At 38.5% G+C, this 24,521-nt stretch overlaps 1 protein-coding gene across 1 annotated transcript in view; it reads left to right on the top strand.

Annotated features, from left to right (window-relative positions):
* Positions 1-24,521, top strand: part of NKAIN3 (sodium/potassium transporting ATPase interacting 3) — a 268,095-nt gene that overhangs the window by 1,840 nt on the left and 241,734 nt on the right. The window contains exon 3 of the mRNA XM_077751829.1: positions 9,926-10,006. Coding sequence (XP_077607955.1) covers positions 9,926-10,006 — 81 coding nt within the window. The remainder of the gene's footprint in view (positions 1-9,925; positions 10,007-24,521) is intronic.

Raw genomic sequence — 24,521 nt, 5'->3', positions numbered from 1 at the left:
CCCCTGTCATGCTGTCTCTCTCTCTCTCTCCTAGAAATAAATAAAAATATTAAAAAACAAATGTTAAGATAAATTTGAAATGTTAACTCCATACTCTGACTCTACCAAACATGGTCAGCACACCCTCCATTATAGGACGGTTTAATGAAGTGTATGCTATGTTCCACAATGGAATGGAAATCATTCACGGTAATTAGTTTTCTATAACAAGAAGGCAGCATTTTAGGCTAATGTATAAGGTTGTGAGAAGTAGCAAGCATATATAAGTGATTGTAATAGGAATAACATATCTAAAATGCTTGTTGACCTGAATAAATACACAGTGTTCAGTAGGACTAGTGAATATTTTCTTGCAATGCAGTGACATTGCCTTACTAGAAGAAAACCATAGACTTAAACATATGCCATCTTTCCATTTTTATTTAATCTATGGAAAGAATAAAGCTACACATTTTTTCTGTGAGTGCGTTAATTCTCTATTTTTAATCTCAAAGTTGGCTTTTTTGTATCTTTCACCATATCAAGGTGAATGTAGCTAGTCCACAGCCCACTCTGCACTCAAAATGGCTGCCCCAGAGGCACTAGGAACATTTGCTATCACTCAGCTGGCTTCCAGGACCAAACAATGTCTACTTTACTCTTCTTACTGTATAATCTGCTAGAAGGGTGTCTCATGGAGTTGGAGTTGTAGTATAAAACACTTCAATGTGCATAGTATCAAACTGTCATATTGTATTCTGTCTTCTAGTTTCTGGCCATTAAACACAGTGCCTGTACTCAATACAGACTTTTTATTTTATGATATTGGTGTTCCGCTGAAGCCCAGATGCTAGATGGCTGTGAAACCACCTAGCCATCTAGATGGCTGGCCTCCCTGGAATGAAGCTGTTGGTACACATTGGTGGCATTATCTAGTCCTATTGATCGTACCCTCTAAATACCCACTCTACACATTCGTCACCCAGCTACTGCCTGGCTGAGGCCTCTGCCTTCTCTTTCCAGAATACAGACTCCCTGCTTGCTTTCAACCTTCCTACCTTCTGGTTTGTCCTTTGCACTTTTCCTAAATCACTGGCTTAAAACTCTTTGCTAACGCGTAGCAGGATAAGACCTAAGAATACCCTTGGCTGACCACCTGGCCACGCACGGATCCCACAACCAGTCTCTCCTCTCTCCTCTCCTTTCCTGCTCCCTCCTTCCCTCCCTTCTTTCTTTTTTTCTTTTAAGTTTTATTTAAGTCATCTCCACACCGCACATGACGGCTCACACTGACAACCCCGAGATCGAGAGTCACACGCTCTTCTGACTGAGGCAACAAGGTGCCCACTTCCCTTCTTTCTTACCTTTCTTTCTCCTTTATTCCATTAGCTTACTTATTCAAACTCTGTTTACTGGGTCTCTGCCTTGCGTTTGGCATTGTGTTAAGTGCGGACTACACTGGTGAACAAATACAGACACAGGTATTCTCTGCCGTCTTGGGTACTTCCCTTTCGTATCATCAAATAATCGTCCAGGCAAATGGCAAATTGCAGCTGTGACCAGTGTTGCAAAGGAGCACGCTGTGCGGTGAGATGTAGAGTGGGGAGGCGGCCTCTGCAGAAGTCACTGGGGAGCCGAGATCTGCCAGGTGTGTGAATTCACCAGGGAAGAGGAAGACTAAAGTGTTGTGGGCAGAAGGCACGTAGTAGGATGTCAGTAGCAGTATCTCCCGTTCACTCCTTGGACATTCAGTGAGGCCCTACTAGGCTTTACTAGGGCTGGATACATAGAAGAGAACGTGAACGACAGCTTCCCTGCTCTCCAGGAACTCATTATGCGAAGCGTGGGGAGGCGCCGGGTGCAGGGTGTCGGGAGGTGAAGAGAGGATCTTGGATGAGGCATGAGAAGGATGATGGGCTGAGCACTAGACACAGCACAGCCGCGAAGGAGCACAGAGTTCGTGTGCTTCAGCGTCACGCACCCCCCTCCCTGCTTCTCCAGCCTCTCACCCAGGGAGCCCTGCCTGTATTTGAGCTCCAGCTCCAGCAACGTTTCCTGTCCCTGAAGCACCCTTCCCCCCTTCCACACACTTTAATAGTTAATCACTCCTGTTGTGTGTCCTGAGCATGGTTTACAACTTGGTCATATTTATGTCTTCCTACTAGGCAGTGTTCTTTGAGAATATGGGACGTCATAGATACTCAGTAAATACTTACTCATTGTTTTTCCCATGTAGTTCCTTACCCATTCAGAGTCCATTCAGGACAGACTGATGTCACTGCTGTCTCTGGCATCTTTTCTTTGCTTCCCTCTCTCCCAACTCCCTCTTGTGCACAGAAGGACACAGATTTAGATCTTTAAGAGTCTTCAAGAAAAATCTGTAAGGAAAACAATCCATGTTTTTGCTCATGTTGATTTTCTCTTTTAATGCATACGCCAATCACATTTCTACAATTTTTTTTTTGTTGTTGTCTTATTCAATACCATGTCCCAGGATAGGAAGAGAAGGTAAGTAATGAATTGATGGGAAAGCCCTCCGTGCCAATGATATCATTGGATTTAATTTTCACACATATCGTATGGGCAGTTATTAGCATCCCTAATTTTACGGACAAGAAAAGAGTTAAGGACGGTTAGGTGACCTACGACAGGAACCCACATAGTAAGTGGAGGAAGTGAATGTGCACCTGCCTCACCTCTGTTATCGTTAGGTTTATCATGATCATCATGATTATTTTGCTTTGCTTCATCACCAGATTCCAGATGGCATGGTGCCACTGTCAGTATAAATTTTGACATTGAAATTGATCCTACCCTACCACCTCAACTGATCGCAGAATATTGTTACCTGTGTGGGATGCCAGATTACCTCTTGTTCTAACGTGGGTATAAATCATCCATTTGGAAGAAGTGCCTGAAGAATCATTAATCCAGGGCAACTGGGTGGTTCAGTCAGTTAAGGGTCTGACTCTTGGTTTGGGCTCTGGTCATGCTCCCATAGTGTGTGGGATCAAGCCCCACATTGGGCTCTGCACTGGCAGTGCAGAGCCTGCTTGGGATTCTCTCTCTCTCTCTCTCTCTCTGTCTCTCTCTCTCTCGCTCTCACTCTCTCCCCCTCTGCCCCTCCCTTACTTGTGTCCTCTCTCTCTCTCAAAATAAATAAATAAATAAATAAGTAAATAAATAAATAAATAAATAAACATTTTTTTAAAAAAGAATCATTAATCCACAAGCTTAGAAAGTCTTTCCAAAAAAGTGCCTTCACTGGAAAGATCCCCTTGTTATTGGGAGGGCAGCTACGCCATGTTATCTTCATCACACCACAGGAGGTTCAACCCCGAGTTGTTTCCGTGAATGCTTTGATTTGAATCTACCACTGGTGGTCCAGGATTAATTCTAGTCTGAAAAAGCCAGAAAATAAATCTGGCGTACATCACAGGATAAAGGTGTGCCTCAGGAGGCCCCGACTTTTCAGTGCAGTGAGAGGAATTCTGGGGGAGAAATTCTTGCGGACTTTTCACTGAGCAGGGAAAGACCTTTTTGGTTATGGGGGATTTTCTCAAACTCACCTGCAGTATTCTTAGGATTAGCCCCCTTTATTGGCCAAAACAGACACCAATAATGCAATTAAGTTTAGTCCATTTCCAACGAACATTTTGGAGCTCCGAAACACAGATGGTGAGTTACTGCCATTTCTGACAACAAACAGGGTTGATCACAGCTGCGTTTGAAGAATTAACCACGCTTATGAAAAAGGTTATGGTCAAGGACCGTGCAGAGCAAGCTGTCCGATGTCTATGGGCAAACGTCTAATTTCCTAGAATGGAACGCAAAGCTCATAAAAACTGCTCCTTGGCCTGCGCCTTCGGGTGCCTCCCGTTTGCCTACCCCTGTGCCAGCCAGGCTGAGGGGGGGTGTTTTCCAGAGACCACGTGCTGTTTCCTGCCTCCTCTGTGTCACACTCTGTACTTTCTGCCTGGAATGCCCTGTTCTCCTTACCCTCTTGGAAAACTCCAAACAATGCTTCCACTGAGTGGTCACCTCTCAGGGGCCTTGCCTGAGCATTCCGCTCCGGTAAGTGCCTGCCCCTGTGCCCCCGCGGATCCTGGTGACACCCCCACCCTCCCACACTGCACGGCTCAGCCCTTGCTTCCTGCCCGTCTCCCTGCATCCAGCAAAGTTCTCCCGGCATGCTCTTTGTTCCTCTCCATCGCTGTTCTGGGTCTATCCTGGTATACATGGGGCTTTAAAGATGCCTAATATTTGGGGCACCTGGATAGCTCAGTTGATTAAGCATCTGACTCTTGATTTCTGGTCTGGTCATGATGCTTTGGCCAGGGGATTGAGTCCCGTGTCAGGCTCCTCTCTCTATGGGGGCCTGGGCGGCTCAGTCAGTTGAGCATCCGACATCAGCTCAGGTCATGATCTCACAGCTCGTGAGTTCAAGCCTGGTGTCGGGCTCTGTGCTGACAGCTCAGAGCCTAGAGCCTGTTTCAGAGTCTGTGTCTCCCTCTCTCTCTGCCCCTCGCCTGCTCATGCTGTCTCTTTCAAAAATAAACATTAAAAAAAAAGATTCTCTCTCTCTCCCTCAGCCCCTTCCCTGCTTGCTCTCTCTCTCTCTAAATAAAATTTTTAAAAAGATGCTTAATACTGGAATGAACAATTGATAAATGAATTAAAGGTTATTACATGAGATTATTTCATAGGATGGACTGGACAGTGATTTCTTATCTCAGAACACAGCAACCATAGTTCAATAGGAGAAAATGGCCTTCCTGCCTTGTGGCTCTCAGTCAGTCAGCTCCGTTGAGGATTTACACGATAAAATGATATGTGCTGCTCTGCCTGGACCTACTATCAGCTGACTTACTCCTCATCTTATACTGTTTCTATGAAAGACAATGTTATGGACTCCTGCCACTGTATTTGAGGAGGTTTGAGAGCAAAAACTGTCAGAAAAATGCAGGCAAGTCACAAACGAAAGAACAATAATTCACTCTGGATATTATCACTGCTGATAAGGTGCAGTTTGTCATGTCTGTATTTACTTAGAACACCAAAACAGCTTTGTCACGTGGCACCTTTTAGTGATTAACATTTATTTCAGCGAAGGTGCAAGGTGGGATCTATGTCTTAGTGGGTACCAAGGTCAGCTGTAGGGTTTGAATGTACCTTTTGTGCTTCTTTGACGATAGACAAAATGAAGCAGAAGGCATAAAGTGTTGTTCTAGAATCAACTGTTTCCTCCTGTACAAAATATTTTAAAATGCTACATAGAAATTCCAAAATGAGAGTCTGCCCTAGAATTGTTTAAACCTTTATTATTTCCTGGGCAGTAATTTAACCAAGTAGTTCTAAATTAATTGAGGTGCAAAAGCATTAGTTAATTTAAATATTTTGAAGAAATACTAACTTTGGAAATTAAATCAAAACTGCTTCTAAAAATTAGAAAGAAAGCAAAGTTAATTTGCTAACTTCGCAGCTTTGTTATGGGACTTTTATGCAAATGCTCATGTGAAAAGAATAGAAACTTGTGTAATTTGAATGGCTGCAGAAAAGTTTCCCTGCTATGTCATCATAAATCTCCTTCTTGAGCTACTACTCGGCATGACAGTTAAGAGTGTCAATTTTCCAGGGCGCCTGGGTGGCTCAGTCACTTAAGCATCTGACTCGTAATTTCAGCTCAGGTCATGACCCCAAGATTCTTGACTTCAAGCCCTCCATCTGGCTCTGTGCTCCTAGTGCAGAGCCTCCTTGAAATTCTCTCTCTCCTCTCTCTCTGCCCCTCCCCTGCACGCTTTCTGTCAAAATAAATAAATAAATAAACATTTTTTAAAAACAGGGTGTCAGTTTTCCATTTAGCTGGCCCTATATTAAATTCCCTCCAACGGTTATTGGCTGTGAAGCCTTGGGACATTTATTTCTTTTATTTGTACCATAGTTAACTTCATATGTAAAAGCCTGACTCAGATTGTCCTTAAGAATTATATTATGCGATGTATGTGACTTGCTTAACATAACCTAACACAGAGTAAGTGCTTAGTACATAATTGAGCTGTTTAATATATATATATATTTTTTTTTTTTGCTTTCACTCTGCTTTTTTAGCCATTAAAATGAAGGGATAGCACATTACTCTTTTTTTTTTAAACTTTTTTTAATGTTTTTTATTTATTTCTAGGAGAGAGAGAGAGAGAGAGACAGCGTGAGCAGGGGAGGGTCAGAGAGAGAGGGAGTCACAGACTGAAACAGGCTCCAGGCTCTGAGCTGGCAGTCAGCACAGAGCCCGACGCGGGGCTCGAACCCACGAACCGCGAGATCATGACCTAAGCGAAAGTCGGACGCTTAACCGACTAAGCCACCCAGGCGCCCCGCACATTACTCTCTTAAAGTTCTTCTGGAAATGAATACTAAACTCCAGAAAGTGTTAGAACAATGAGTGAGCAGGAAGCCTATTTCTTTTTAAAATTATAAGCCTAACGTATTGTGCATGATACTGTATCTGATTGATACACATGTGAATGAATGAATAAATGGCCTTTCTGTTAATTAGAAAACAAGCTCAGGAAGTAAAAATAATTCATGTTATAGACTAATTGCTCAATGAGGAAGAAATAGATTGCAAGACTTCCAAAATTCATTTCAATTAAAAAACACTGAAATATCTCTGTAAAACCATGAAATATTCAGGACATTACTTAGAACAGATGGATATTTTTCTCATCGTATAGTCTTTGTATATGTAAATTAGGATTTAAAATATATGTACTGAGGGGCGCCTATGTGGCTCAGTTGTTAAGCATCTGACTTTGACTCAGGTCATGATCTTGAGGTTCACAAGTTTGAGGCCCACGTTGGGCTCTGTGCTAACAGCTCAGAGCCCGGAGCTGCTTCACATTTTGTGTCTCCCTCTCTCTGCCCCTCCCCTGCTTGTACTCTCTCTCTCTCTCAAAAACAAACAAAACATTTAAAAAATTTTATGTATGTACCGACCATAAGCAAAGTACAACAAATAAATAGGGAGATAGATAATTATACAGAGTAATTTTTTATATATTGGGAAGTGGTTTTCTATACTGCAAGTATATGTGTCTGGATATCTGAGCATATGGGCATGATCCATGATAACCAAAAGGTATTTCTTAAAAATAGAGTCATCTCTTTCTTTTATTGCTATTTGCATTGAATTATAAATAAAATAGCCCATGTCAAAAAGAATATATTTGTTGTCCTATTACTTTCTGCCTAGGTAAAGGCCTATGGATGTGTTTGTATTGCTAGAAATTTCTTTCTCTTTATCTCTATGTATGCACTTGAGTCTCCAGTGCATCAGTTGAGGTGTGTAGTTTTCATCCCACAACCATCCAAGATTCAGTCATACAAATACTCTTTGTTCTCAGCAAACCAATACATTAGAAGAAAGGAGCTTATAATATTGCTTTTAAAAACCACGACCTTCATATCACGCATAACGCATGAGTTGCAAAATACAAAAGAAATTGTTATTCAAAAACAATGCCAATTGCTGAATCAGATAAATGAAGCAAATTTTTGAAAACTGATAACTTGGTGAACTGGTCATTTGATAACTTGCAAAATTTGGTGATGTGTTAACTTGCAAATTATTCCATAGTGCTTTTCCTAAAAACATTTTGAAATGAAGCCTGTCATGTAATACTTAAGCATCTCAGCTCTGGAGTCAGACTGTTAGAGTTCCTCTCCCAATTATGACACTAACTAGGTGATCAAAAGATTACTCTCTTCCTTGGTTTAGTGGATGACTGAATAACTTGATCTATATAAAATGCTTCGCACAGTACCAGGAACATAGTGCTTCCTTTGTACCAGCAACATAGAAAGCGGCAGAATAGTCACTCATGTTATTGTTAGGAATTTAGCAGCTGACACTTGGACCTACTCAGCCTGGTAATTTTATCTTTGAAAGTTCCCAAATGGCATCAGTGGTACAACTTGTGAGAGATCCTGAATACACTTCAGTCACTGAGTTTGTGCTGTGATTTTAAGTAGATCGGTTTTATTATGCATTGTTTATAAGGATGGGTGGATCGATTGTCTTTTGTAAAAGAATACATATGGGTTTAAGTTTGCCATCTAACAACTAAGAATCATATGGTTTTGCAGTTAATTTTGTTTATTTCCTTATGTTAGCCTTACTTTCTTTTATGTCCTTTCCTTACTCTTTATCATTGGCTTTTTTCTTATGACTTTGAGGTTTGCACTGCTCTCTCATGCTAATTGATTCATAGTTAGATTAACTTAGAATGAAAAATGTCAGATACCAGTGGCCATCTTATATTAGCCACAGCTTTGAAATTTGTTATGGATATTGTGACTTGATTGGTTTGCAAAAAATATACGTTTGGGATGAAGTTTAGCTTTTTTCAGTATTCATGGGACTATTTTGTGGTCTATAAAAGTGTATTTCAGGGCACTTGGCACATTTTTAAAACTGTCTAAATTCGTTCATACCAGAAGACTTTACTAACAGAAGATATTGGCAGCATCAACATTATCTACAAATACCAAAAGCCTCACTATATTTTTAAATTTGTGTTAATATTTGAATGTATTTCCTACCTTCTCTAAATTTTCAGTGATTTTGGACCCCCTTTAACTCATAATTGTAATTATATTATTCTTTAAAAAAAAGGCAAAAACTCCTCTCCAGAAAGAAAGAAAGATGTATGCAATGTGACATCAAATGTAACGAGTTATAAAACTACACAACTACGTGAGATTATTTTGAAAGCCTTTGAAAAGTCATAAATGACAGACACAAAATGTAAATTAGATTTTGCAAATAGTTATAAGCTTCTGATGAGGTTTCTAATATAAACGTATATATTTTACACAGTGTTTAAACTTCATGATTTTGACACAACATAGAAGAAGCTACTGAAGTAATTTCAATATTTATTTTAATTTGACAATAGCATGGGATGATTAAAATCACTGATAGAAAGGAATCATTTAGTTAGTATGTTGATTTAAAAAATTAACACTGTATAGACTTTTGTGATAAAGTAAAATGAATGAGAAAACCATTGTATTGTGTTCCCACAGTAAATTCCGTCAGTCATCCAAGCTATTCTCTGTCAGTTCTACAATCCCAGTTTCTCCATCAGTAACTGGCTGCCTTATGCCTTTGGACCCTCTGCACTGATGCACCTTGATCAAAGGCTACCTTAATTCAGATTGGCCAGTGCTCTCAAGGAAGGCATTTCTTAATACATAATACATTAATAAAACCAATTAATCAATAAGGCAGGCATGTTTAGAGTTTGTTGGTTGTGATTGGAAGGTATTTTCCTATTATGGAAATCTGTCGTTTATTTGCTCATTCTTAATCCTATTTATTAATTTTTGTGTTTTTGAAAACTATTTTACATGATAATATTTAATATCATTGTGTTGGAAGCATACACACTCTACTCATATTAGAAGAGTTCAACAGGAAAGTTTGTTAATTTTACTCCCTACATCCATTTTCAAACATGATCTCCATTCAGGGATATGGAAGTACTGAGTGTTGACTAACATTCCTAAAAATTTGACAGGTTAATATAACTAAAAGATAGAGAGATAACCCACAGGAAATTTGCATTATTGTCTTCCCTGGAAAAAGTAATACTCAGAAAACAGAAATCAAGTCCGCTCTTGAATTTCACTTTATCTGCAAGCCAGCAAAGCACTTTAAAAATAAATCTAGCTTTATTGGCATCTACTGAAAGCTGTAGAAACTATTGGATTTTTAATTTCTAGATCTTAGGGGACCTCATAAGGAGCACTCTTTTCTGAGCACGGCCTGCTTCTTCCCAGAAGACTTAGACATATTGACATTTTTATTATTGATTTATTTAGTATACATGTCTTTCATCTCTCCGTTTTTTTCTTCTCTTTCTCCCTCTGCCTCCCTTCTCTCTAGTACACAGTATGGACTGCCCTCTGGGTCACCTGGAATGTGTTCATTATCTGCTTTTATTTGGAAGTCGGTGGGCTCTCTAAGGTAAGTTTATCATGCTTTTAAAGTACACTTTAAAAAGAGTAGACTAGTAAATTATTATGACTCTCTATATGTGTATATATACATACATATATCGAGAGAGAGAGAGCAATCTAAGTAACATTACAAATGGAATACTAATCAAAAGTCAGTTTGGGTCCCGATCAGGCAAGAGTGATCTTAGAAGCGTGTTAACTTAATGAAACTCCACAACTGTGGCTTTCTGGCTTGGTTTGTTCAGCTGTGGTGGAGCTCAGCTTCTACCGTACCCTCATGTCCAGTTTAAAAAGCCATAATGCCACAGGGACAAGAGCCCCCATATGTTAATTGAACAATGTTTTTGAACATTCTTGTATTTAAAGTGGAAAAGGGGATTGATGAAAATGTTGATGTAACAAATAGGAATAGCCAGCTGCTATCTTTGCTTGAATATTGATTCTGAAAAAAAAAGTTTGACCAAGGATAAAATCCTTATATGTCAAATGGAGGATACATTTACTAACAACTAAGTATATCTTGAAATTCTGATGAAATAGAAAGAGCTGTCTCAATGCAACATGATACCAGGGTTATTTCTGTCTACAAGCAGTGTAGGTAGAGCACAAAAGTCTCACTGTGACTGGTGCAGAGCCATCCTTTGATTGCCATCCAAATGTAAGAGCATCTTGGGAGAAGTTTCTAGCTGTGTTTCTCAAGCATGTTTCTCATAAACCAGCACAGTTTTTACTTGTAGAGATCATAGAAAAGAATTGTAACAGTATAATTAACAAAAAGAATGAGAAAGCTGTATTTTTTTAGATTTCTCATTATCAGCTCTATTAACGTGTTCTATTATATGATAGTTTGAAATCTTCTGATTTCAAAAGAATTCAAAGGAATTTTTGACTCAGCTCGCCAAGAAAAATCCCTGAATGATTTTCTCTGGAACCCGCAGGGGTAGTTAGTCTTCATTCTATACTATGGTAACTTTATAATTAGAACTTGTCATCATTTCCTCACATTGGCAAATGTATTTGGGAGCCAGAAATGACATTTCTAATACTGCCTTTTATACAAATGCACAAGCGTCTACCTTTAATATTTGTGCCAATAGTCACATTTTACCTCTCATTTTTAAGACAGGAAATGTATTTAAGTCAGTTCCCAGTTATCTTCTGTAGCATGCAGATTATAAAGTAATGTTAAAATGCAAATTTTATGAATATAATAATTGTGAATAATAAGTTAAGCATAGCACTTTTCAAACCATGGCATTTTGTATCGTGTAATTTGAATAGTTTGTTTAAATCATTAGTGGGTAGTAATTCTCTTCTGTTTTCTTCCATATAAACTGATCTGGGGGGGAAAATAGACCAGAAGAATGTGTCTTATGGAATTGGCATCATGATGTGCTAAAAGAAAACTCAATTTCAAATCCCAAGTCTTTCATTCAAATCTTGTCTTAACACTTATTAACTATGGGCCCTTAGGCAAATCGTGTAACCATGCTAAGTCTCTGTCACACTTCAAAACGGGACCAGCTTTGCCAATAAATGGTAGTAATCAACACGAGCTGGGTATTGAGCATTGTTTTAAGCTCATCACTTATGGTAACTCAGGAAAGCTTCAAAACAACGCTATGAATTGATTAAAAAAAAATCATAATATTAGCAGCTCTTGGTCATACAAGTGTTTTCTCTCCTCTGCTCAAGATTACTTTTGAGAACTGCTTTTTGTGACTTCGTTTCTAATATCAGTATGCCTGTCAAGGCTTTTTCTTTCTCATTTCTTTGGGTGCAGGCTTAAAAACGATGTATGTACTCGTCCCAGTCACTCATTTTATTACCCATTCAAATGCCGTTAGGCAGTCAACCAAGTGTCCTAGATCGTTAGAAGGATAGATGACTCCAAAATGAGCATCCTAAAGATTTTCTGTTGGTCTCCTTCTATTAACGGCCTCAAAGCCTGGTAACTTTCCGTAGTTAGCAACAGTTTAGCCTCAGTTGCAGTCTGTAGGACATCTGTCCTGAAAATTAGAGCCAAGTTAAGAACCCTTAACAAACGCAAGCGCCCCTGCTTCCCTTCCAGATTGAATTACAGTTTTTATAAGAAATTTCTTGTCCCTATATGCTGGTATATACTTTCTAGAGCTCTCTATTTCTTGCTGGTTCATGGGTGCATTTTGGCATTGCCTNTCTAAAATATGGAATCTTGGGATGCCTGGGCGGCTCAGTCAGTTAAGCGTCTGACTTCAGCTCAGGTCATGATCTCACGGTACGTGGGTTCCAGCCCTGCATAGGGCTCGGTGCTGACAGCTCAGAGCCCGGAGCCTGATTTGGATTCTGTCTCCCTCTCTCTCTGCCCTTCCCCCACTTGCACTCTGTCTCTGTCTCTCAAAAATAAATAAACATCAAAGAAAATTTTTAATAAATAAAATAAGGAATCTTTTCCCAAAAACTAGATTCAGATTAATTTGCACAATCTCTCTATTCGGTGTTATTCCAATGACAGGAAGCACCCAGCGATTCTTACTAACTACTAGTGCATGTTATCATGGGCATGAACAGTCATACATCTGGCCTGTTATGATTCTTGATTCCTGTCCCCAGACATTCCTTTCCTTTTTACTTCATCTGCCAATCAGCTCTGCATCATGTTTGTCACGGGCCTTGAGGGTCCTGATTCTCCTCAGATCTTCCAGAACTTGAAGGAAATGGATGTGTTGTTTATAAGGAATGCATACATGTCTGGTGAGGTCAGGAATGATTGTGGGTCTGCATTTACGTAATCTCCTGGATTTTTGGTTTCCTTTGGAGGAAAACCAGAGCACTAATTGTACTGGATTGTTGTAAGAATTAAATAAGATAATACATATAAAGGACTTAGGATCTTGTTATAGAAGTTTCAGTAAATAGTGGTTCTCATAATTGCCATCAACATCATCATCATCATTTTTATTATTATTGAAGAAATTAACAGACATTATGATTCTCATTCCCAAAGCTTTGGGACGTATTTATTACTATGCAAGAGCTATAAAGGGGAAAAAATGTAGGACTGAGTGACTTGTTTAAAAAATGTGTACCAGTCCCTTGAGCTAGGACCTCCTATCTGCATATTAACTTCACAGCTGTAACACTATTAATTAAATCCTTTCCTTCAACATGTAAATGGCTTTTTTGAAATACTTGTGCAGCTAGATTCTCCTGGTGTCCCTACTGTTCCCTCTAGGAGAACGTTATGCATCTTTGGAAGTCTCTAAGGCTGTTTTTCTGCCACACTTTAAGATCACCCAGGGCACAATTAATAAGTTATTGCTGCTTCTTTGGAGGTTGCAAGATACGAAATCATTTTTTCCTCCCTAGGAATACATTCAGAATATAAATATGAAACCTCAACTCATTTGCTACATTTAAAGAGACTGAAAAATAAGTTATGTTGAGAACTCAGGCTGTACTTTCTTTTTAATTCCAAAGGAATTTACACTAATGTCTTATGCCGGATTTCAGATTGCTCTGAATTGTACAGACTTTCAGCTAATATTTATTCTAACTGACTTTTCTCAAAAGATGTATGGAATTTACACATGGTGATCCTAGCGAATTTTGAGTGTATCCCATTTTCATAGAACTCAGATTGTGTATGACTGTCCATCAGCATAATTTAGACATAACGACGAATAAAAACAAATTGTATGAAGATTCATCATATTAATCACATGCTTTGACCAAGGGCCTTTTAAAAACTTATAAACAGGGCACGGAGAAGAGAGAGAGAGAGACTAACCTTTACTGATTTTTACTCTGTACGAATGCTTTATATTGCCTTCACATAGAAGGAAAATGTACCTTCATTTCTTTCTCTATATTGTGTTTTAACGACTACACTTTTTCCATTGTGACCTGATTTATAGGTATTTTGATTCTTAAGGAACTTTAACCATTTCCCCAAATGGCAATAATAGCACTCTTTTTATTATTTTTTTGACTTAAATTGTCACCATTCTCTCATAAGGGTCCTCTTCTCTTGTGAGATTCTTCCGCTGAATATTTCACCTGAGCAGCCAGGCAAGATCAATGAGATAATTCTTCTTTTCAAGGCTCATTGTTATTACCTAGCCTGAATTGTTCTTCTGTACTTACTGGAAAATTTCTCTTTCTTGCCCAAGATTCATTTTCCTTCAAGGTTGAATTCTTCCACTAACTTTGGCTTTGGACAGGCACTTTCAAGTAGAAAACTTTTAGAGTCAATTCAGAGTTAGACACAGGAGCAATTGCTTAGGAAACAGAACTTCAGTTTCCTGCGCCTACTTACAATCCATCCATTATTTTTTATAAACAGTCCAAATATTTTTATCTCAAAGAATTCTTTCTCTGATGACAGTTTTGAACTATCTGATGGCAGTTTCAAGCTAAATCAATGATGCATAGTATATTTCTTTTTTATTTAAGCAATTACAACTTACTGAATCTCACAATGAATATTAAACTTACATTTTTCTTTTCCTTTTCATGATCTCTTCCTACCTGGATGCTTTTCAAAGGGAATCTTGGAATGCAATGTTTGCAGAGGGGTGAAGCTAGGGCACCAAATGTCTTTATTCGAGAATAATATAGCAGCAAATGATACAATAGCATCCTAGAAAACCAGTAAAATTATGCCTACATTTGGAATTACAAGAATGGTAGCCTGTTTAGAATATCACGAAGTAAATGTTTCATTCATATCCCAATGAAACACTTTGGAAAAAGGCATAAACTCTCTCAGCTCACTAGAATAACAAAATATTTAGGGATCTGAATTAGTACATTGTTATATACTCATCCTGCTATCCAGAAAGAATGCTTTTGTCTGTAATATTGACTAGGGGAAGATGGAGTGGTGGCGGATATCTATCCAGGTATTAAGGATTAATAAAGGAAGAATCATCACAATCTACTTCCAGTCATTAAATTGATAAAAGACTCAAAGTCTGCAGATGTTTATTTTTATGTTTGGTTCCTCGTTTATGTCTAAACGCTTATTTTTTCCAAAATAATATAATTATGTTCTTTAAAAAAAAAATAACAAAGGAGCATTAAAAAAAATAACAAATCCTCCTTGTTTGGGAGGATCTTTGTTTTCCCCACTGCCTCCTTTTCCACATAAGGAAAATGATAACCAAGTTTAAACTTAATTCTACGTTTTTCACAAATTTTATCAAATGCAAATATTTTGAAAACAGTTGCTCTGAAAATACAAGTTGCCACTATGTTATAGTCCGATGACATGTACAAACTACTAAATATATGTTACGGGAGTGGGGGTGGTGGTGTTAGGAGTTTTTAATCAGAAATTTGTGAGATAATCCGATGCCCTTCTGTTGGGGTTCAAATAGGGTTTTTTTCCTAAAAAGGAGATGAACATATTATTCTATCAATAGTAGCTCTATTTGTTGCTGTTTGATTAGAGTAACTGTATTGAACAAGGCCCATGCAAATATAATTGAAAAACTACACAGAAATTTATCATTGTCATCTCTGTTGTTTATATTTACAATGTTTTCTTTTTATAATGAAAATATGCCTGAGATCAATTTTTGAAGAAGGATAAATCTGGTACCTGTAGATCTAGTTCATTGTGTCAATTCATTGGATTCTAATTACAAAATAGTTGTATTTCTTTAGAATAAATGCTCTCTCAACTATTTTGTCTCAAACCCTATTTCCATTCCTTATTATATTCTGTACAGATTCTGTAACAGATCTGGTCATTAAAAATTAGTCTCGTGGCTGATTCAAATCTGTTCTCCCCTCACCAGAGCTGACCAGGCTTAAGGCCTTCACACACACACACACACACACACACACACACACACACACACCACCTTTGTGACTCTGCCCTTCTGGGAGAGGAGATAGGAAGTACTCAACTTCTTATATAGCCAACATCTAGCTGATGGTGGAGGTTGCCAAGATTGCTGACCTTTGTCTTTCCAGATTTTGCTAGTGGCCTGTGCTGATGTGACAGTCTTCAAATATGCCTAGTTCTTCCTAAATTTGATTAAATGATATATATTTTTAATAAATCTAGAATTATTCCAATAGATGTAATTTTTAAAGCAATTGCTTACATAATTTAAGCTATTCTGAGTTGACCGTGCCTGCTGAATTTCCATGTAGCCAATATTTTCAAGAAAATTTTGGTGCTGCACTGAAACCACACTCGTATAGCTTATATATTCAAATGCTTTGTTATGTTTTTAACGACTGTTTAAAGTAGCTACTGCAGAATTTTTGATGCAGTCATTTGAACATAAGACCATTTTAGAACAATGTGTAGAATGACTAGAACATGAGTAAATGCCATTAAGATTTTGGATTTTCTTGCTGTGACGTTAATTTGTTTTGAAGACACAGTCTCTTTGTTATGAAATGTCAATTAAGAATACAATCTTGGTGGTGAAGAATTTCAGGTGACATTTACAGTGTTCACAAGATGAAAAGGAGCCTGATTACTTGCATTTATTTACTATATAAAACCAGAATAGCAGCATATACCATGGTGTAGTTTCATAAAATAAAATAGCACCCCACAGCCAAATTATAACTAATGAACATTAAGCTGAAGGGCTCCATACAAACAGAGGAGTCTTCGATAGTCAGAGGTCATTTACATGCTTGTATCTAGTTTTCCTATGTAACCTGGGGTGGGGGTGGGGGGGTGATCACAGATAACAGTGGTAATATCTAAAAAGTTCTCTTTGCACAGAGAAAGCTTCTCTTGTGCTTTGATGGTATGAAGAATTATGGGTCTGAAGCTCAGATTGATCAAGTCTTGAACACGGATGGCCCTAAAAGTATCTGTGCATCAATTTGTCATGGCAGCCACGGGAAGCTCCATGTTGTCCCACCAGCTCCCATAGCCCAGAAGTTCTGGGTCCCTTGCTCACAAAGGTAAGCTTGAGAATACAGGATGAACAGAATGATAAGGAAATCAAGCCAGATATATTGAAGAAGATGTGGAAAAACTGATTAGCCAGGAGATTGGTGTCAAAGAGGAGAAGTAGGAAGGGAGGCATATTTTGCTTAATGACACGCCCTTTGGTGTGAAGGCACTTACAAGTCATGTCTGCCCAGCAGTGGGGCTGACTGGGATGCTGGCCGCTGCACATCCCTTCCCAGGGAGAAGAGTCAAGAGGCGTGGGTAATTTCAGCATTCCATGTCCTGTCTGGGGACTGACAGAGAGGAAAACAGAAAAAGTGCCCAGAGCTGAGATTGCCCAGAAGATGAGGCAGAATTGACTGTTGGCACAGGAGGCAGAACAGAGGCGTGGGAAGACAGCATGACAAGGGATCGAGAAACAAGCATCCGAGTGTCTGGTAATCAGGGATGAGGCTGTATTTTTTACACCCTTGGAGGTTCTCAGCATTAATCACCCTTTGACTGTTTCCTGGCTCAAGAACAACAGAAGTGGGATGCCTGGGTGGCTCAGTCAGTTAAGCGTCAGACCCTGGATTTTGGCTCAGGTCATGATCCCACAGTTCTTGAGTTCAAGCCCTGCATCAGGCTCTATGCTGATAGTGCAGAGCCTACTTGAAATTCTCTCTCTCCCTCTCTTTCTGTCCCTCCCCAGCTTTCTCTCTTTCTCTCTCTTGAAGTAAACAAATAAAAACTTTAAAAATTAAAAAACAAGAAAGAATAACAGAAGTACAGCAGCAATACAACGTTCAGTTGTGTAATAGGAATTGTCAGTGTGCTTTTGTGCTAAATTAGGCACATTGTAGCCTCTAGCACTCTGGAAAACCTGAAAGGTGGGCTTTTGGGGGGAACTTTCAGTTTACTACAAGAACCGGACAGTACATTTCACATTTTTACATTAAAAAAAGGAAGCTAAAACAACAATAACAACAAAGACATTAAACAAATAATTCTACTTTATTCTCATAGAAGCTGGTTTGACTCAAGGTTTCTTATTTATGGAATTTGAATATCAGTAGCTCCTATTTCCCTCAAAGTATAGAAACTCTAAAAGCATACATTTCTAAGATGAAAATTAGATGGATAAAAATTGAATGAAATTTAGATAGCTGAAAAAATAAAGGAATGATGTCCATGTGTTAATTTACAGATGGTAAATCAACTTCTATGAAAATCATATCATTTTCCTAATTTTCTAGTTGTTCAACTATGTTCATCTAATTATGCTCTTGTTAAACAAATGGTGGCTAAAATTTCTGGTTACCTTCCATTATCTATTCTCTCTTCTGAGGAAGAGCCAGGGAAAATCCTGCTTTCATTTGAGACAGAAGTGCTAACAAATATGCATTTCTTTGCCTTTGTAAGAGGAGGTGTGGTCATATAAGTTCTGGCCACTGAGATATAAGCAGAAGAATTATGAAGGACTTCTGGTAAGGCTGCTAAGAAACTAATACAGTTTAGAAACAGACCCAAACTTAGTGATTTAAAGAAGACAAATCTTTTTTTTATTATTATTATTTTAATGTTTTACTTATTTCTGAGAGAGAGAGAGACAGCGTGAGCAGAGGAGGGTCAGAGAGAGAGGGAGACACAGAATCTGAAGCAGGCTCCAGGCTCTGAGCTGTCATCACAGAGCCCGACATGGGGCTTAAACCCACAAACTGTGAGATCATGACCTGAGCCGAAGTCAGACGCTTAACCGACTGAGCCACCTCGGTGCCCCTAAAGAAGACAAATCTTATACTTAATACAAATTTTACACTTTTTCTGTAGGTCAGAAATCCTACATGAGTCCCGATGGGCTAAAATCAAGATGGCTACTATGCAAAAGAGCATGATGTTCCACAAAAAACTAAGAATAGAACTATATGATCCAGCAATTCCACATTTAGGAATATATCTGAAAGAAATGAAATCACTGTCTCACAGACATATCTGCATTTATGCAGTTTATTACAGTTATAAGTAATATAAGTAATAGAAATATTATATTTCATGTCAAAACATGAAAACCTATGTGCCCATTAACAGATGAATGGATAAAGAGAATGATATATGTATGTATATATTTGATATGTATACACACACACATATATACATACACTGGAATATTATTCAGCCATAAGAAAAAGAAGGAAGTCTTGCCATTTATGACAATATGGATAGACCTTGAAGGCATGATGCTATGTGAAATAAATCAGACAAAGAAAGACAAATACTGTATGATCTCACTTATATGTTGGGTCTAAGAAAACCAAACTCATAGAAGCAGAGATCAGATTGCTGGTTGCCAGAGGTCTGGGACGTAGGAGGGTTGGGTAAATGCATGAAGGTGGCCAATCATTATAAACATCCAGTTATAAAATAAATAAGTTCTGGGTATGTTATATACAATATGGTGGACAGTAGTGTATTGCACAGATGAAGTTGCTCAGAGAATAGATCTTAAACATTCTCACCTCAAAAAAAAATATTTGTAGCTATGTGAGGTGATGGATGCTAACTAAATTTATCATTGCAATTATTTTGCAATATACACACCTATCAAATCATCATGTTGTACACTTTAAATGTATATATAGTGTTATATGTCAGTTATATTTCACTAAAATTAGGAAAAAAATAAAATAAAATCAATATGTCAACAAGGCTGTGTTCTTTTCTAGAATATCTAAGGGAGAATCTTTTCCATCTCTTTTCTAGCATCTAGAGGCTGGTCATATCCCATTCTCCATCTTCAAAGCCCGTAATGGCAGCCCAGTCCTTACTCTGGCACCTCTCTGACTTTCGGCTGCCAGGAACAATCCCCCTCTTTCAAGGACTCGTGGGATTGATTAGATGAGACCCACCTGAATAATACAGGCTAATCTCACAAATCAAGGTCCTTCACATCAGTCACATCTGCAAAGCCTTTTTGCCATGGGAAAGTACCATATTCATAGGTTCTGAGGATAAGGACATGGCCATCTTTGAGGGCCATTGTTCTGCTACTACAGTGATGGTAGCCTTCTTGGACCATGAGGTGACTCTGAGGATGTTACCCATGAAGGGGAAAAATAGAATTTAAAAATGGAGCCTTGGGAACCTAATAACTCTGTGGAGTTTTCATACTAGCCTTGAGATGCCTATGACCAGAATTCTTTTATATTACAAAATGTGTTTTAGGGCTTGATATATGCAGTTGAAAATAATGTCTAACTAATCACATATAATTCTATAGCCAATTTTACTTAGTATTCACTTAAGTCAAAGTACTGTGCCAGGCACTAGGGCTATACTCAGTTCTTGCCGTCATAAAGTGTATTGTATAAGAGGAAAGACAGACATTAAATGAGTAATAACAAGAAAATGTAATCAGTGTTATGTTAATGAAGGAAAAAGAACAGGGAAACATAGAGCAGGGAACATAGTCTTCACCAGAATCGGGGTCGGGGGGGTGTTCCCTAAGGAAGGTGGGATGGGGATTGTACACACTGAGTGAAGAACAGTATTACAAGTACTAAGCTGACCTTCACAAACACAGACGCCATTATTGACCTACCATAAGTGAGAAACATGCTCTGAGTTGCTCCTTTTTAAAACATCTCCTAAAATGAATTTGCGTCGACCCACCTACCTCCATCCCACACTCTTCTCCCAGACACTCTTCTGTCCAGCAGACATTAGTGAGACAACCCCATGGACTTACATGTATCAGAGCCAAGGTCACTGCCTTTGGGAAGTGGTCTTATAGGGACATGCTCTAAACAAGTGAGCTGTCAAGTTACAGACCAGTGTCCTGGAAGTGTCCAGGCAGGCACAAGGGGGTCCTTTTGAGATGGTCTGGAGTTAATTTCCCTGAGCATAAATAGACAAACACCGTCCTCTAATATAAGACTGTTGGACTGTACAACTGTGCTATTTAGGTTAGCGCCAGCAGTGATTCAAAAACTTTTTCAAGGAAGGATAAATATGCCTCCTGCAAAATCCCATGTATGCTGCTGAAAGAAAAAATGGTGTTGAGTTAAAACGATGTCCTTTCCAAACAAACACTCTATCTTTACTCTTACTTTGGCAACAACAATTCAATTCGGTTGAGCTGTCTGGGAAGTTGATTTGACCCTGTTTCCAGAACAATAAACAATGGTTTGATGGCATCATTTCTAAATGGTCCATCTGATGTTTTAGGCTGTACATATAACTCATCATTTTATTCCTGCCTTGTAATGATCGAATTAATAGAGAAAACACTTCCTCGGCATATTGGAAGTATAAGGGGGCATTGAGGCTATTTTAAGTGTTAGTTTGAGAAAATAGTTCAGGACAGCATAGGAAGCAGAAATGCTGAGTGTGTTTAGCGAGTTGTGCTCACCATTAACTGAGATACTGAAGAGCCTAGACATTGGGTGATCTGATGAATAATTTAAGACTGATTTGTTAACCGTGCAGAAGTGCAGTTAGCCGTGCAGGGAGACACATTGTCAATTGCCAGCAATTTACTATGTTTTTGAAAACCACAGGCAGCAATTTACAGAAAAGATTAGGCCAGTTACTGTACACACGTGACATTTTTCTTGATTTAAGATGTCATCCGGAAAGCTGTTAACTGACAACTGGAGTTTGGAATGAGGTTATAAAGTTTAGTAAAGAACTGCCTTTATCTAAGAATCTCTACATGTCTGCTCTGGGAGACCCCTGAACACATGCCTCCTGCAGGGATTAACCAGGTGTATGCAAATGAGCGCTGTCAGAGAGGGTGATGCACCGTCTCTCAGAACCATTAACCACCTTTGCATGACTCAGTGCTCTAATGCACTAACTAGCCCAGGAGAAAGCATGGTGATGGGCTTTTATTTCTTGGAGAAGAAATCATTGTCCATATATTTCCTTAGTCCTGGGCCATCTGGGAGATATAATCACGCTCGTACTGTACCAGAAGCCTGCCTTACAGTTCTTCATCAGAATCTGATTAAAGGAAAATCTCCTTTTTATTAGTGTAATTTCTTTCCCCCTCTCTTCCTTTTGGGGATTAAGTCAGTAACAATAGTCTCTTCATATTTGAATTCATAAAAAGTGGAATGAAGGTAGTCATAGCTTCTAGAGGAATTTAAAACTCTGAAGTATTCTGAAGAATGACTTCTGGAGGAAGAATATTCATGGAGAAGTGTCTCACAGTTTAAACATGAGAAAGTATAACCTATGGTTGGTCATTTTTGGAGCTAAACTAAAACATGGACTTCTGATACATTTTGAAATTTATTCTCAGTGTTTACGTTAACTTATCAAATTCTCCCAGGTTTCCTAGCAAGCTCAAACCTTGCAAATCAGAGTTGGAATTCCTATCCTGGAATCACGTACGTTAATAGTAACTTTTATTTTTAAGAGTTTAGCTTTCCATATGAGAGACAAGTCAAGACTTCCTATATGTGTCATTATTAGCAAAAAGTCAATCTGAAAACTAAAACAAGTACCTTTTTTCTTCTTCCTACTTTCTCTGTCTGCCCATCTGATGGTAGCTCCTGTGTTTTGCCTTAATAAACTTTTCCCACATTATCTTTTTCCCAAAAGGAGTAAAAAAGATGACCGTGTGATACACAAATTTTTCTTTTCCATGTCACATAGTAAAGGCAAAATACAAAATGCCAGAAAGTTACCATAAAAGCCAAGAAATTGAACTGTTTAATAGACAGAGATTCATATTAGACTACAACTCTGGCTTTAACCAGAGGTTTTGTTTTTAATACTAAAAATCAATAAAATGAAAGTTCACATGAATGGATTACTTTTAAAACATTACTTTGAAGACTGAAAGCTCTAAAGTAGCTCAGCAGATTTATTGTTTTGCTATCTAAGGCAGTAGAAAAGCACTTTAGGCAAGCAGGTGTTCCTTTTCTTGATAGCTTTAGAAGCATGGATTTAGAACAGTCATCAACAATCACATTCAACTTTTCCAAAATATTCTCTTTTATGTATTGTGAGCATCTAGAATTAAGTCATGTAAACTTGGAATCTAATCTCCTTAAACTTACTATAAAAGTAAAAACTGTTTTCATAAATATTACAGAAAGTTTTCAATGACTTATAATCTTAGCTTTGGGTTGGTCCAACCAATTAAATCATATAGTTTTATTGTTTATTCTTTGTCTGTAGTATTTCAATGGAGTAAGAAGAATATGTTGCAGAAGGGGGAAATGTTGGCTTATTTAGAGGTAGCTGTATTGTAGACCACAAAATCAGAATTTTAAGTGTTTGACGAAAGATTAGGTTAGAGTATACTAATGGTGGTAGCCTAACAGAATACCTTGAAGGCAGAGGGCTTTCGCCTTTGCTCAAACCATCCAAAAGTGAATTTCTGAGGTCTAAATTGTGATAAAGTCACATTCCAAGGCCCCTTGCTACTTGAATCAGACTCTAAGGATCTTGGCTTGCCCTATTTCTTTACCTTTGGAAACTCTCCACTTTATTTTTCACTACATCAACGAAAGCCTCATGGTCTCTATTATGAGTACAAGAGAGGTGGTTTATTATTAGTTTGCATTTATATTGTATTTCCTTCAAGTAGCTCTAGGGGCTTTACAAAACATGACAACAGTCATCAAAACACTTTGTCAGGTATGTAAGGCAAGAAATAATGCTGGTATAAATGTGCCAAAGGCATAGTGCTCACTGGAAACTTTTCATTTTCTACATATTTTTATAGATAATCTTCCAGAGATTTTCTTTAAAATAAGGTCCAACTCTCTTAAACATTTTCTTTTCTTGGCTTTGGAATCTGACACTTTAGTTCAACAAATTCATTGGACATCTGTTTTGTGCCAGATCTTATTGGAGTTGCTGAGAGTATATCTAGAAGATGAAAAGAACTTGCTCTCACAGAGTTTATATGTAATATATAAGCAAACAAATACATGATATAATATCATGTTGTCCTAAGTGCTATCAAGGAAGAAAAGGGGGGTAGGATGAGAGGTTAGAGAGTAACTTAATGGGCATGGATGGTGTTAAAGGATCCAAGTCGTGGGAGAAGCCGTATAAACACAAGGAGGAAGTCCCTAACGTGGAAGTATGCTCAGCAGGCACAAGAAATAGCAGGGTGCTCTGTTGTGTCACCAGCACGCCATGAGCAAGGGGAGGAAGCCATGTGTCTGGGGAGCTTGGCAGTGGCAAGGCCCTGTTGGAATCTCGTCCACCATGATAAGGACCTGGATTTGGTCTAAATGTAATGGAAATCCAATGGAAGGCTGAGCATAGCAGTATCACGGAGTCCAAAATCAGTGCAACTGCTGTGCAGGGCACAAGGGTGGAAGCAAGGCCAGTAGAGAGATGACTGTGGTCGGAAATAAAGGTGGGTTGGGCTAGGGTGATAACAGCGGTCAGGGGAGAGTAATCAGACTGGAAAGGCATCTGTAAAGCACAGCTCACAGAGTTTGCTAAGGGATCAGAGGTGGTGTGTGAGAGACCTGTAAATTCTGACTCTGCTACATGTGATGTCTGGGCGCCAGAGTTTTCTCATGTGTAAGATAACAACAGTGAGTCGATTGGAATGTCACTGAGGACTCCAACATACAGAGCTCACTTTCCATGCCTTAAAAATGTCTGC

Source organism: Crocuta crocuta, unplaced genomic scaffold (assembly GCF_008692635.1).
Source record: "Crocuta crocuta isolate KB4526 unplaced genomic scaffold, BGI_CrCroc_1.0 scaffold20, whole genome shotgun sequence".
Classification (NCBI taxonomy): domain Eukaryota; kingdom Metazoa; phylum Chordata; class Mammalia; order Carnivora; family Hyaenidae; genus Crocuta; species Crocuta crocuta.
Note: the sequence above shows the minus strand (reverse complement) of the source record. Positions and strands in the feature narration are given on the sequence as shown.